The sequence below is a fragment of the Gopherus evgoodei genome, chromosome 20, assembly GCF_007399415.2.
Source record: "Gopherus evgoodei ecotype Sinaloan lineage chromosome 20, rGopEvg1_v1.p, whole genome shotgun sequence".
In the NCBI taxonomy this organism is placed as follows: Eukaryota; Metazoa; Chordata; order Testudines; family Testudinidae; genus Gopherus; species Gopherus evgoodei.
In genome coordinates, this window is record NC_044341.1 from 7111506 (window position 1) to 7126528 (window position 15023).

The 15023-nt window shown below is 54.3% G+C and overlaps 1 protein-coding gene across 3 annotated transcripts in view; it reads left to right on the forward strand.

Moving 5' to 3' along the window:
• KIAA1522 (KIAA1522 ortholog) overlaps positions 1–15023 on the forward strand; it is a 54709-nt gene that overhangs the window by 29183 nt on the left and 10503 nt on the right. For 2 of the 3 annotated variants that reach the window (XM_030538851.1, XM_030538852.1), the window contains exons 2-3: positions 13432–13584; positions 14198–14253. In XM_030538851.1, coding sequence (XP_030394711.1) covers positions 13432–13584; positions 14198–14253 — 209 coding nt within the window. Of the gene's footprint in view, positions 1–7915; positions 8204–13431; positions 13585–14197; positions 14254–15023 lie in introns of those variants that run through there. The other variant, XM_030538853.1, reaches the window with a different exon arrangement.

Consider the following 15023-nt stretch of genomic DNA (forward strand, 5'->3'; position numbering starts at 1 on the left):
TGCCTTCTGTCTGAGAAGAGCTAGAGGAATGGAAGACTTTTCTCCTCCTGTCAGCAGTCCAAACCAATCATTTCTGTGTGATCTCTTCCCAGCTATTGAGGGGATTTAGGCAAAATTTCCCGCCTTTAATATTTTGGGTTATTTTATTACATAACCTCTCTTTAAAAGCAATACTGAAGATTTCCCCAGTTTTTCTGAAGCTGTACTCCTGGGCAAAGCATTAGTGAACACAGAGGTAGGGTTGAGAATGTATTAACCGGAGTGTTATGTTTTCCAAACACAGACCTTCAGCCTGAATATCTTTTGTTTTAGATGACGCATAACCATGAACAAGAAAGAACAAAAGCAAAGGCTCCAGGAGAGAGCCCAGTGTGTGTGTGCGCCTTTGTGACAATCTGCACTGGACTGAACACAAAATGGCTGCCTGCCATACTAGACAGTAGAGGCCTTAGAGATGTAAAGGTGCAGCTCGGATGGGTGCATAGGCACGGGGGGCTCTGTGGCCTGTGGATGGGTGAATGGCGATGTTTGGGGCCTGTACGGGCAGCTGAGATCCAAGATGTTGGAATCTCTTGAATCTTTACGTTTGGGTCTGCACTTCCGTTGGTTCAGAAGCAAGAGCCAAAGTCCCAGGCTAGGAGGGAAAATTAGGGTTTGTGGCTGGGTCTATCAGAGTTGTTGCAAAGTTGGCTTTTAAAATCAGCTTATTGGTGCTCTCTTCGCACCGTCCCCGTGGTGGTTTTCCCCAGGGGAGTGCTTCTGTCTCTTTACTTTGGGGTGGGGTCAGATCCCAAAGTCCTTCTTAAGCCAAGCTCTCGCTGCAGTTTGTAATTGTTTGCCTGAGCTAATGGCCTCTGGATGCACTCCAAGGAGGCTGTGCCCGAGATACCTCCCAGCATGGGGAGGCCAAGGTTTCCTCATCCAGAAGGATTTCTCTTTCTGCTCCTTCGCCTCCAGTCTGGGAGCTCATGTGAACCAGACACACGGTTCTCTTGCTTAGTGTATCCAGCCAGTGTGTACTGGCTGGGATGAGCAAATCCAGGGCAATTCACCAAGGACATATGGAGAGTGAGATGCCAGTTACATCTGGACATGTTGTTACCAGCACAGGCTACAGCTGGATTAAATTCCTCAGCTGTGAAAATCAGCAGCCTCCATTAAAGGCTCAGACTTCTTTCTATCTGCCTTCCCTTTCAGCTGAGTTTCTGCTGCTGCTTCTCTGTCTTGTTGGTCCATTTCCTAGGTGAGCCTGAGCCCATGTGGGTATTGTGGAGCTGGGATTCTACCCTGCAGTATTTCTAGCTGTGCTGTACGTAAATACGGTACGCTGGTAGGGCCATACCTACAACCCTTGTTTCTCTGGGAGTGGAGTACTGGGTGCTGTAGAAAGGGCAGCCATGGCCATATTAGACTCTAGCAGCCACGTAAGGTACCGAGGGAGAACCAGAAAGCCATGCTTTGAGCACCCCCCGTCCAATAAACCAAGGGCCTGACCTTTTGTGGTTATTAGCGATCTCATGGCTCTGCCTATGAGGGAAGAGGTGTTGGCGCCAGTGTCCTGGCCACATTGCAGTTTGGATAATTATATCCTGCCTGCACAATTTCAAGTGGTTACAGACCTCTCCTTCACCTCCTGCCCTAAGCGGCTGCCGGTCACTTGTGTTGCTGCACTCTAGAGCTGGCTGCGTTCCCGTGTTCAGGGATGGGATTCCTACGACGTGTGTCGAGTAACGTTTGCAGAGCACCGTGGATCCCTGTGCATGAATGGGGCTGCCTAAACTTAAAATCAATGTCCATGGTCTGTGTATGTGCATGGAGGAATATCCCTCTAGGAGCTACAGACCCCATTCAACACAGCACTTGCGGGCATGCCCCTGAATCAAAGGGACCTGCTCGTGTGAGCATGTGCTTAAGTGCCTTGCTGGACTGGGGGCCTATTTGGGAGTGCGAGAGACTATCCAATGGCTTTGTCGCTGAGGTGGTAAACACTGGGATGGGTTTGTGAATCAGGCAGCTCCTTCCTGCCCTAGCGAGGGAGAGTAGGTTGGACCCTAAAGTGGAACGTGTTCTCAGTGCCGCTGACACAGTGGGCTGTGGTGGTCAGAGTTGCTCCCTGGCGTGGCAGCCAGCTGGTGAGCTTGGTTCTCCCGTTCATTCGGTGCAGGGTGAGCTGAACTCTTCCGCTGTGGCTCAATGGGACGGGAGGCCCGTTTCCCAAGCAGGGATGCTCCTCTGCTTCCCTGCAGCGCTGGACGGTACCAGGGGCAGGATCTCCTTTGGCAGCAGTGCCCGCTCTTTGCCGTGGCTGCCGTCATGGCTCATGATGTGTTGCAACAGCAGCATAAGGAGAGGAGCAGGGCAGCGTTCAATGCCGCACGTGGCTCCTCGCTTTGTGCATTATCAGCCCTTTTAATTATAGTGCATTCCACTTGGGCTGTGAAAACAACCGGGCTTCATCAACCCGCAGCTAACGCCACCCCTTTGTGCAAGTGTTTGTTTAGCAGGGCCCGATCCTGCACACGCTGATGTTCCAGGGTGTCTGGCTTTGACAGGAGCGGGGCGGAGGGCATAGCAAGCTCAGAGAGAGGGAAACTTGTTGGAGAGCGCAATGCAATGTACCAGCACCAGCACGGGTTCTGCCTAGAGGGAAGTTGGGGAAGCTTTTCTATGCAAGATGCTGCTTGGCTGGGGGTAGCTCCGGCTGTGTGTTTGCTGGTGGCACAATGTGCAAGGTGCTGTCCGTATGGGAGGGAAACACAGACCCTGCCCCGCAGAGTGGAAAAGCTAAGGGCTGGGGGAGGCTGAGGGAGGGGAGAGCTGCCTGTTCACACTGTCCACCTACACATGGATTCTGGTGCAGAGCTCTGCATCTGCTTTGGGTAACTCCTTTCAGTCTGCAACTGTGTCTCACTGGGGTAATTAAATGGCACACTCCAGAGAGCGTGTTTGGACTCAGGAACTGGCAGGAGTGGGGAAATGGGAGGTGCTGGAGGGTCTTCTCCCTGGAGGAGAAGCGAAGCGAGAGTTTGGGGAATCTCCTCCTGCAGAAAAAAATATTTGGAAACTGCCTGCCACTTGGTGCAAAGCACCATCATGAACCAGAGATCAGAGGCCTCCTGGCTGGGATGGTTTAGGAAGATCCAAAGAGGCAAGGAGTGATTCCCTGCAAAGGAAGGGAAATATACCCTCCTACCCCACTTTGAACACTGCCAAGGGAGAACCCAGCCGCCCCCAGTGCAGTGAGCTGAGTGCATCCCGCTGTTCCTGATGCTCTGGAGGAGATGCCAGTGCTCTGTTCTCATTGGCCGTCTGCAATCCCATTACAGCTAGGGGGGAAATCAAAAGAATTCCACATGCTTTCCAAGAGATTAGCCCTTTCTTGAGCTCTGTAATCATCCCCCTCCCCTCCCCTGGCACCCTATGCCTGCCACCTGCATCTGGCAAGGGCTGTGCAGCAGAAAGTGCTGTCCCCAAGACAGAATGGTATTTTGGCATGTTTTAAAATAACCGAACTTTGTGTGTGTGTGAGGGACGACAACTGGAATGTGTGTTGGCATGGACCTTTCAGTTAAAACTATCGACTCGCAGGAAGTTCCATTTTCTGGGGACGCGCCGTTCATTTCAATAATGCACAGCTCTTATAGTGCTGTTCATCAGCAGATCTTGAAGTACTTTACAAAGGTCAGTGTCATTATCCCCACTTTCCTGATGGGGAAACCAAGGCACAGAGAGGGGAAGTGACCAGACCAGTGGCAGAGCCTAGAACAGAACCCAGGTCTCTTGGATCCCAGCTCTATCTACTAGGTACATTGCCTGTCCTACTAGGCCTCAGAGGCGCTTTAGATTCAGATTCACTTGGAAGGACAGGGAATTAAACCAGTAAACAGTGAAGCCCTTGTAGTAATAGTAGTGTGATGCACTGGCTTATTTGTACATGCCATTGTCTTCTAGTAATGGATATAATCCAAACTGCTCCACTGCGTGTCATAGGCCTGTACTGTGAACAGCTGATGGACATTCTTTAGCTCATTGTAGGGGCTTGGTTTCCATGGGCATGAGGTTCCCAGTGGCCATGGTGTGCAGCATATTGACAACACGTTCCTAGGGAACATGAATGTGCTGATACTTGGCACTTTACATTGTGTGAACAAAAGTCAATCCTACTGCACCGGGGGTCACTGATTACTGTCATCACCTCCCATTTTACACATGGGAAACCAAGGCACTGAGTGGTTAGGTGACTTGCCCAAGGTCGTGCTGCAGGTTGGCAGCAGAGCCAGGGATAGGACTTGGGAACCTGACCCTGATTCCCTGCCCCATTCTCAAACCACTAGTTAATGCTGCCTGTCTCGTTACCCTGGCTATGTGAGCTAACCCCAAGGCAATAGGAATCCCCACCACCCGGGTAACAAGGTGTCTCTTCCTACCTTGGCGCAGTGCCTTCTGGGTGAAGTTTCAGCTCCATCCCCTGCTCCTGACAACTTTGGGGCACGTCCTTCGCTCCCTGTGTTGTGATCCTGCTGGAGCATGTGCTGTAAAGGACGTATGGATTCATCATGCAGATTAGGGGCTCTGGCTGGAATATAGTGCTGGGTCGAGGCAGAGTGAAGCAGCCACACTATTAATGTAGTTACCTCAAGGACACATGCACCTGGCAAGGATCCAGCTTGTCTGATGCGGTCAACCTCTGTCCTTCCTCCGAACACTGAACAAGACGGAGCCATCGGTGATACGTGTACAAACAGCCCCATGTGCTTCCGGTCTGGGACATGTGCCTGACCCATCTGGCAGCGCCTAGAAATCCCACAGGAGCATGTCTGTAAGGTCTGCAGGGAAGGCCCTCTGAGCCCTGTGTCTAAGGGCTGTGGGCAGCAGGGAGCGGTCACCCTAGGGTGCAGAGGCATCTTACGTACCAAGACTTACAAAATGAGCCTCAGAACTGGGGCTGAGGATGAATCTCCAGTGGGATCGGAGCTGAAGCCTGTGCAGGGTAGGGATGTAGGGTACCCCGGGGGAGAGAAGGGGCACAGAGAGCCCTCTGCTCCCTTCCTGCCCTGGGCTCCTCTCCCATCTCCTAGTCCCTCATCCCTGGTGCCTGACCCTCTGGCCCCCTCCTCCTCAGCGCTCTCTGATCCCAGCTGCCTGATGTCCTCCCCGCACCCTGCCAGGCATTGTTTCCCCCTGGATGAGGGACACTGCAAGGGAGAATTAGCAGACTCCCCTTCTGTCTCTCCGCACTGCAGCTGCAGCCAGCCTCTTGCACTTTTCCTTGGGTTGTGCAACAGACCCGGACCTCCCGCATGCCAGATGGTGCTGGCCTGCCCTTCCCAGGGAGCCTCTCTCCAGAGTCCTGATGAATATTCAGCAGTGAGAGGCAGAGGTTCAGCTCTCCAGAAGAGCAGGAGCGGTTCGGGGAGGGGAGGGCCGTGCCAGGCAGCAGGAATGAACTCGGTGATGTCCATATAATGAGAGGGGAGCAGAGCTTGAGAGGAAGGGATCCCAGTGCTGGAGAGGGGCCAGGATGAATGCTGGCCAGTGAGAGGCATGAACCATTGTAGGGGGGAGGTGTGGGCAGGGCCGGCTTTAGGCCTATTCCACCAATTTCCCCGAATCAGGCCCCACGCCCAGTGAGAATCCCTTCCCTGGCTAGAGGCACCTTTTCAATTTTGCTCACCTGACAGTGCTTTGGGTCTTCAGCGGCGGATCCTTCACTCTCTCCGGGTCTTCGACGGCACTTCGGCGGTGGGTCCTTCGCTTACTCTGGGTCTTTGGCGGCACTTCGGCAGCGGGTCCTTCAGTGACACTGAAGACCTGGAGCGAGAGAAGGACCCACCGCCGAAGTGCCGCCAAAGACTCAGAGCACCACCCGGTGAATACAAGCCCCACGTGTTTTTTTTACCTGTTTTTTTTTTTAAGTCATCCCTGCCAGGGCCCTGTCGAAACTGTTTGAATTGGGCCCCGCACTTCCTAAAGCCGGCCCTGGGTGTGGGGAGGGAGGAAGTGTGGTCTGGATTTGTTGCCAAGACCTCTGGGTTCTATTCCTGGCTCTGCCAAGCTCCGTGTCACCCCTTGGGCAATTTACATCTCCCCCCATGCCTCAGTTTCCTCCTCTGGAAAATTACAATAATCCTGATCTGCCTCTCAGAGGGCTGTGAGGCTCAGGCCAGGTCCACACAAGAAATGTTTGCTGATCTAGCTATGTCAGTTGGGTGGTGGCTGGTTTTTGTACGGCGTTTCTAAACTGTCCAAGATCCCAGTGTAGGCACAATTATATTGGCACAAAAGTGCTTTGGTGGATACAGAGCATGTCGCTTAGGGAACCAGTATAAACTATGCCAGCAGAAGCACTCTTTTGCTGGTATAAGCTGTGTCTTCACTTGGAGGGCTTACCAGTATAACCCTGCCAGCAAAGCTTTCTAGTGTAGCCCTGGCCTTAGCTCCACGTGTGTCTATGCTAGTGACCCTTTTCACTTCTCTACCACTTTGCAAGCCTTCATTAGTTCTGAAAGGAGACGTGTCAGCATCAATTTCCAGATGGGGAAACTGAGGCATAACATGGGGCTGTGACTCACCCACAGTCCCAGGGAGTCAGTGGCAGAGCCAGGAATAGAACCCAGGAGTCTAGTCACTAAACAGGCTCCCCCCTGCATAAGATGTTTCTGTAGTACCCATGAGGTCTGCGACCCACAGGGGTTTGGCGGGGGAACGGTTATCGGACCGTGGGGTTACTAGCTGGTTTCTGCTAATTCCCCAGCTCCCTCTCCCCCAGAGCCTTCTAGACTCCTTGTCCCCACATGTGTCCAGGCAGGGACAGCTCCCAGGCCGGTGTGTTCATGGGTCGTTCCCTCCCTGGAGTCCCGCCGGTCACCTGGGTGGGACAGGCCCCGGGTGAATGTCTCCATGTGCAGGAATGAGATGGAGGGAGGTCCTGCTCAGCTGGGTGATGAGGTCTCCTGCACACCCCTCTCCCCAGTCAAAGAGAAGTCGGCCCAGTATCCGAAGGGAGGCTGCTCTGCTGACTCCACATGGGGAAGGAGCTGCCTGGGCCACTAGGGTCACTCTCATCTCTCCTGAGCTAGTCCGTTAGATCTGCTTTGGGGTCGCTTTTCTGTATTGTCCCCCTCTCTCAGTGGCATCAGAGAGCTGGGGGGAGGGGATGATCGTGCCAACCAGGGTGAAACTGCCTAGTCCTCTGGGAACAACTGTCCAGCCCCCTGCTGACTGTGTGTGTGTATGCCCGTCCGTCCGTCCATCCAGGCATCCAAGCCTGGGGATAGTTACTCCTGAGCTGTCTCTGCCTCATCGCCCTGGTCTGTCCCAAAGGTTCGCCCTCAGTCCAGGAAAAGGCCCTGCTACCCTGGATGCCAGATTGGAAGTTCCAGCTGAAAATCTAGCTCCTGACAGCTGCCAACTCGGGTTTGGAAGAGAGCAAGAGGTCTGCTCCCTCCAGCAGGGCCCAGTGAAAGGGCTCACCAGAATTTCCACGGTCACAGGCCGATGGCTCTCCTGGGTTTCCCAGGCCTCTCTAGGTGGGAGCTGGGATCAACCCCTGTGGCTCCCTCTTGCCTCTTGTTCCTGCTGGGCTGTATCACTCCAGACAGCTGCTCTGGATTTATTTTCCTGGGCGAGTGGGAAGCGTTTGCTGAACTCTTCCCGTTCTGGATGCAGCATCTGTGCTCGGGGAAAGACACTGGGCCTGGAGGGGAGGAGGGGGTGCAGGGGAGGGGCTGCTTTTCTTTTTCAATGAATGAACTGTGCAGTTGGAACAGCTGGGAGCTGGTATTCACTCCCCTGCTGGCCTCCAAGGAGATGCAGAGACCCAGGGAGATGAGATCCCTCCCCCCACTGCGCCCCGCTCCTCTCCCTGTCCTTGAGTTCACACTTCTCCAGCCCTGCTCTCTGTATGGAGGCTGCTGCACCAGCAGCGTCTCTGTGCAGCTGGTTTTGTGCATTGTCCTGCTGGATCCAGAGGCACAGATGAGCGTGAAGGAGAGAGGCAGCAGAAAGCGCCGGGGATGCTGAATGCTGGGAGGCAGCTGGATAAAGGCAGCAGCCTGAGCTGGGACCCTGGTGTGGCAGGAGTTCTTGGCTGTGTAGCTGCATCTCTGGAGGGTCCCTTGGCACCAGAGCCTGCCAGCTGCCAGGATGGTGGTTTTCCTTGGCAGAAACCTCCCCTCCCTCCTGACTCTGTTTAAGAAGAAAGGTGAGTACAGCCTCGGTGGGACAATCCCTTGTCCTTCTGCAACCCTGGCCCCTGGTGACCTCCAAGCATGAAGCCTCCCTGCCCCCCTTGTGTTGTGGGGCTGGGCTGGCTCCCTGGCGTGGTGCGAGAAGGATCCTGTTCTAGCTGGCTGCCTCTCTGGGTTGGGCAGGGAAAGGTCACCGCAGCAGCGGCTGCTCTTGTTAGTAGGGTGACCAGATGTCCCAATTTTATAGGGACAGTCACGATATTTGGAGCTTTATCTTATATAGGCACCTATTACCCTCCACCCCCGTCCCAATTTTTCACACTTGCTGTCTGGTCACCCTACTTGTTAGGAAGTTAACGGAATAAACCAGTGAGCTGCTTCCTGCCTGAAGATGACTTGCAGAGCGTGTCCAGACTGGGGGAGTGATCGTGTTGAAATCACATCCGTAAAGGGCTTGGTTGGGGTATGCATGCTCCTATGGGGGTGGACTAGGGTCCTGGATGAAGGCATTGGCCCTGGTGGGGGGAGAGAGAGAGCGAGCTCCTGGGTCCCATAAACTGGGTTGCATGTGCTTTGTAGTCTCCGTCACAACTTATCCTGGATGCTTTGGCTCTGCTGTTTCTGCCCATGTCCGACCCTGCGGCTGGCTGGCTGTAGATGCTGCCTGGCTGAGAGAGAATCTCTTTTTCTGTGTGGCTTAGCAGGGTGGAATCCTGTCTATTGTCCTGTGTCCTTTCCCCACTGTGCAGATCTGGAGCTGCTGCAGCACAGTCGGTATTTCATTTGCCTGGCTTTTAATGTGAGTGCATACATGGGGTGTGTGCAGCAGTGGCAGAGATGCTGTGGAGGAGGGGTGGTTCTCTCGCTGTTTGGGCTAGAGGCCTTGTGTGTATGTGTGTGTGTGTGTGGCCTGCTGACTGGGCAATTGGCGAAGACGACACTGGGAAGTGTGTGCAGGGGGACGGTCGGTGCCTCTGTGGTGATTCCACGGCCTTTGTCAGCTACTCATCCTCTCCCATCCTTCCTTCAGCACAAAGTTGTTTTTCTCTCTACGGCTGCAGGGCAGCTAGAATGAGATGAGCCATAATGGGCAGGAAACGTAGGCTGAAGGGGAGAGCCTGCTGAGCTGACTCAGCACTCGCCTGTCTCCCAGGATAGACAGTGGGAAGCATGACCACCCCCCCCCCCCCCACAGAACTCATCCAGGGCAGGTTACTTAGATCCTGGAGCCAGGGGCAGCTGGTGAGAGCCAGCTGCTGATGCCTCAGTCCACTAAGCAGCTGTGTGCATGGAGGCTTTGAGATGAGAATCTCGCTTGCTACCACAGGGAAGGGGATGATTTCACTGGAATGGGGTAGGAAGTGTGGCCTAAGAAATAAAGGAGGGGACTGGAAGTTAGGAGGACTGGCTGGGTGACCGTGCGCCAGTCGCAGCCTCCCTCTGTGCTTCAGTTTCCCCGTTTTAAAAAATTGGGTAAATACTTCCCTGCCTCAGAAGGGGATTGTGGGGATCAATTAATTCCTGTGTTTGAGGGGCTTTGAGATGCCTGGTTGGAGTGCTGTAAGGGGTGTAAATGCTGAGGTGGGAGGAGAATCTTCTACTTTATTTACTTGTTTCGCTTCAGACTCCCACCCCCTCCTCTGCTACTTATCTCCTTTGCTGGTGGCAGACCTGCGTCCAATGTACAAACTCCTTTCCCTGGACAAAGATACTGGTAGACGGTTGGGCGCAGGGTCTGCACCCCCAGCTTTGTCCTTCTCAGGCAAGTGAGGATGAAACCTCCCCAGCATGGGAAGCACTTTATTGATTCGTTGCTAAGCAGAGAAAAGGCAGGTGGGGGTGAGGTGTTCCAGGGCAGCCTGGGGTCAGCATGTGGAAGGCTTCAGTGCACTAGTAACTAGTGGGATGAAGTAAGGCAATATCCTGGGTAAGAACCAGCCTGGACTCCTGGGTTCTTTTTCCAGCTCTGCCACTGACTGGCTGGGACACCTCATTCAGAGATGAATTGATTCCAAGGCCAGAAGGGACCATGAGATCATGTTGTCTGACCCCCTGCGGAGCACAGGCCAGAGAACTTCCCCCAAGTCCCTCTGTGCTGGGCCCTGTAATCTGTGTTCGACCAGAGCATCTCTTCCAAAAAGGGAATTTTGCTCTGAAGATGACATCAGGGCGTCCCTTCACCTTTCTGTGGCTTGGGATAATAACCCTCCCCTCCCTATGACGGGGTCTGAGGCTGAAGTATGGTTTGAAGGTATAAGTGCTACATGCCTGGAGAGAAGAGGTGCAAAGCTGAGGGAAAGCGTGAGATTGTGGACAGAAAGGGGAATGTGGGAGGAAGACCTCGTGGAATGGAAAGGAGAGAGCCAGTTTGGAAGGTGTGTGGCTGGGGTGGGATTTGATCTCCAGCCACAAAGTTTGGTAGGTCTCAGTTATTGTCCTGGTCATCAACCCTTTCCCTCCTTCATCTCAGCTGGCTGTGAGAAGCCCATGGAGAATACTCTGAAGCCAGTGCTTCCTCCTTCCTGCTGGTCTGTAGGCAGAAGAAATGAATGCAAATTTCTGGTGTGGATAAATAAAGCCTTGTCTATGCATGCAAGTCATACTGCTGTAGCCATAGCAGGATAGTTACAGGAATACCAACCTCTAGGGTGAATGCAGATCTACTGGCATGAAGGTGCTTTTACCGTGTATGGGAATAGCTATACTGGTAAAATTGCCTTCACACTAGGGCTTGCATTGGTATAACTACTGATAGAAAATCACACCCCTAACTGACAGTCATACTGGTACAAGATCTGTGTAAATGCCCAGTGACTGGAGCAGGCGGTTGGGACTCAAAGCCCTGGGCTCTGTTTCTGGCTCTTCCACTGACTCACTGTGTGACTCTGGGCAAGTGATTTGTGCCTCAGTTTCCCCATCTGTGAAATGGGGATAATTATCTGGGACTAAATCCCACTGTAGCCCGTTAATGACAACTCTGAATCCTGTGCCAAGCCCTGCAGCTGCTCAGAACTTCACAGAGACTGTGGGGATAGAAAATTGGTCCTCCTGTTTCATTTCAAGTCCACAGGCCCTGCCACTTGAATGTAAGAAGATTCTCTCTTAGTTATTATCCACCTAGGGGCTATGACTCAGTTGAGCTATTCTGATTCCATCCTAGTGGAAGACAATGATGCCCCCAAACGCAAGTTTGTTACAATATATAGCAACTTCCTGGGGAAGAGAGTCAATTATGATGCTTAATTCGTGTTTGTAATGTGCTTTGGGATCCTCAGATGAAAGGGGCTGTATAATAAGGACAATGTATTAGTCATGTATTGGCTCGAAGTTGCGCTATAAATAGCATGTCAGTACTATTATTAAGGATGTATTTAAGGGCCTGACTGTTTCTCAAGGTATTTTGATCACTAGGGCAGAAGTAAATCAGCCGGCAGTTACCCTCTTGCTCTGAGATTGTGCCAAACAGCCCCCTGGTCCCATCCTGCAAGGCACTGGCACCCTCTGCTCCCATTGGGTTAGGACTGGCTCCTTAGTCCCTGAGGTGAAGTTGGAGGCTTTGGGGCTCTGTGGAGGGCTCTCCCCAGGGCCGGTGTGGCCTGTCCCTTTAAGCTGCCCTGAACTGCTGGCTCATTTGGTTTGTGTGCAAGGTGCACAGATATTTCTGGTATCAGTCATGTGATACACCCTGGGGAGCTTTCACTTATTCAGTGCATTCTTTTTAAAGGCACAGGATCCACTTCCAAAAGAGCAGAGTCAGACCTGCAGCCTCCCGCTGCCAAAGCCAGGGGCTGGTGGGGAAGGTACTAGGTCACCTCTGCCAGCGCAGGGCTGTAAGAGGAGCTGACTGTGAAGGGTTCTGCTGCAATGGATACAGGAAATGCAAAAGCCCTGGGCTCGCCTAGCTGGCTTGTTGATTCCTGCTAGCATCGCAGAGTCGGAAATGCCAGGCCATGGGGATACAGACTCCAGCAGAGGGGATGCCAAGGGGAGGGTTCTTAGAGCAACGACTGCGGCCAGGTCGACACTGTAAACGTACATCAGTATAACTATGTCGCTCAGGGGTGTGAAAATTCCCCCCCCCCGAAGCACTGCACTTATACCAACCTAACCCCCGGTGTGGGCAGCGCAAGGGTGATGGGAGGGCCTCCCCCTGTCGGCATAGCTACCGCCTCCCCCCCGTCGGCATAGCTACTGCGCCATAGTAGCGTCTTCACTAACATGCAACAGCGGCGCAGTGGCAGCTTTTTAAGTGTAGACCTGCCCTGAGCACTGACCTTCCCCAGCAGGGCCAGGCCCTCAACTTTGCCCCTAGCTGCGTCAGGGAAAGCTAGTTAACCCTGGCCCTGCCCCCAAGGGCGATGGAGATCCTCTTAATGCTTAGGAAGGACGGTCCAGTGACCAGGGCACCGAGCAGGCACTTGTTGCTGTATAATGCACTGAATCCACCCTGGGACTCAGCTCGTGTCTGTACAGGATGGGGTGGCCCCTCCCTACCTGCGGCTGGGCGGTAGGGGCTCGCGTGGCTCGATGGGCGCTGGGTAGAGCCCTGGGGGTGAAGCAGGAATCGTTGGCATCCCACTGGTGTGGCTGGGCGTATGTGTGAGCAGGACCAGGTGAGAGCGAGAGAGCCTAGGCCTCCAGTGAGTGCAGGGAACTCACGTGCTGCTTCCCCAGAAGTCCCCCAGGGTCCCCCCATTTACACACCTGCTTCTGTTCAGGCTCCCCCCCACTTTCTGTAATGCACTCTCCCCTCCCACCCCCGGAACACCTGCTATCTGTGCAAGCTGTTGATGGGAGCCACACAACCAAGGGGAATTTCCCACAGCTTTAGCGGGGCTGGAAGCCAGATGCCCAGAGCTGCCCTTCACCTTTCCTGACCCTCATGCAGCCCAAATGATAACGCGTCAGTCCCCCTCCATACCCCAGCTGGGCCCAGTGTCCTCTCCCTCACGCACCTGGGCACTAGGATTCCTGCAGGCCAGGTGGCTGCACTGCTCTGCTTCCATCTCGCTGACAGTCAGTCAACCGGGAGCGAGGATAGGAACAAATATTTGTCCCTCGATGAAGCCACCACACCAGGAAGCTGTGAGTGTGAGGGCTGCTCAGCACTGGTGTGCGGGGGGAGCCTAGGCCTGGAGCTGCCTCTTGCAGTCTCCTCCCCGTCCCACTGGAGGGTGCCAGGAGCCCCCACGGCAGGGGCTGGGATGTGGGGGTGCTAGGCTGATTCCTTTCGCCTTCCCAGGCTCTGCCAAGGCTGAGAACAAGAGGCTGAATGTCCAGTACAAGGCGGGAGAGGAACGGCCCGACAATGTCTTCTTCCCCAGCAGCCGTCCACCGCACCTGGAAGAACTGCACAACCAGGCTCAGGCAGGGCTCAAATCTCTGCAGCACCAAGGTACGCGCTGTCCCACGGGGCTGCTTGTCCACTGCAGGCACTCTGCTCTGCTCCTGCTTTCCCCTGAGCATGCATCCCAGGGGATGGGGCAGGCCTGGTGCTCCCTGGGGATACAAACGGGGCACGTGTCTTGGTGTGAGGCAGGTGTCAGAGGAGGCAGCACTGGTGCAGCCAGCATACTGAAGGGGAGGAAAAGCCAGAGCAGGAGGGGGTTGCATAAATCTGACACTTCCCCCCCCAAATCTAACACTCTCACACAGTATGTTATGTTCCACCAGCCTGCAGCCATCCACGCTGCCCCTGCTCGTCGGTCGAACAGGCAGGGGGCTGTGGGTGGGCTGTTTTTGTGTCTGACCAGAAGTCCAGTCATTGTGGGGCTGGCAGAGAAGGTGGAGTGGTTGAGGCGGGGGACGTAAGGGAGAGGGGGCATATTGATCTGCAGAACACACAGGCAACATCACCTGCTGTCCCCCAGCCCTGCTCTGGGCTGCTCTGTTCCTGTGTCCCCAGGCCATGACCTCCAAGCACAGCGGTTCTGCCAGCCTGCAGTTTGATGGGACTACTCCTCTCTGACATTTTCCTTAGGAATTTTTTTCCATCTTTGCTCTTCCAGAAAAACAAAAACAGACCAGAAGCGGCTGGGACCACGGAGACAGCAACAGCATCCAGGTGGGTGACTGCCCCTCTCCCCCCCGTGGCTCTCTGGGCTAGGGTGCTGGCTGGCATGCAGCACACTCTGCTGATGCACATGGCAGTCATTGCCCCTGCACTGGGGCTGGTACAGCGTTGGGCGGTGAATGTTCCTGGCCACTCCCACGCCCCCATCATGGGGAAGGCCTGGGCATCTCCGAGACATTCTCGGGCACCTTTTTGCTCACGCTGGATCTAAAGGAACCAGGCAGTGAAGGAGCATCCTGGCAAGCAGCTTATCAGGGGCAGTGGCTGGGGAAGGGAAACCCTGGGGGAACATGAGGAGCTGAGAGATGCAATCAGATGCTGTGACACTAAGAAGCAGCAGGACATATAAGCTGATAGGGCCATGTGGTTCTTAGGTGGTTCTGCAACGGATCAGGATCAGGGAGAAGGGAGCCCGGCGCTGCTGATTGTGCTGGGGAAAGGCAGGCCCTGCAAACAAGCAGCCGCATGGAGCTGGTGTCCTGGCACATGCTATTCCCGTCACTGCAGTTATTCCCTTAGGTTTATCTTGGCAGTAACAAGCAGTGGGGAGGGCCTGCCCGACTTTGACCCACTCGGCTCATGTCCACAGATCCTCCCCAGTCTCTAACAGCAGAGAAATGTCCGCCCCTTTAGCCAGAGCTTGGTTTAGGTCAGTCTCTGGGCCCCTGACCCTCCCCCCCCCCACACCCTTCTCTCCCCTAGAGCCTCACTGGGTGTATTTGCTCAAACAGCTGACTGTCTGGTTTTTTGCCTCTGTAACT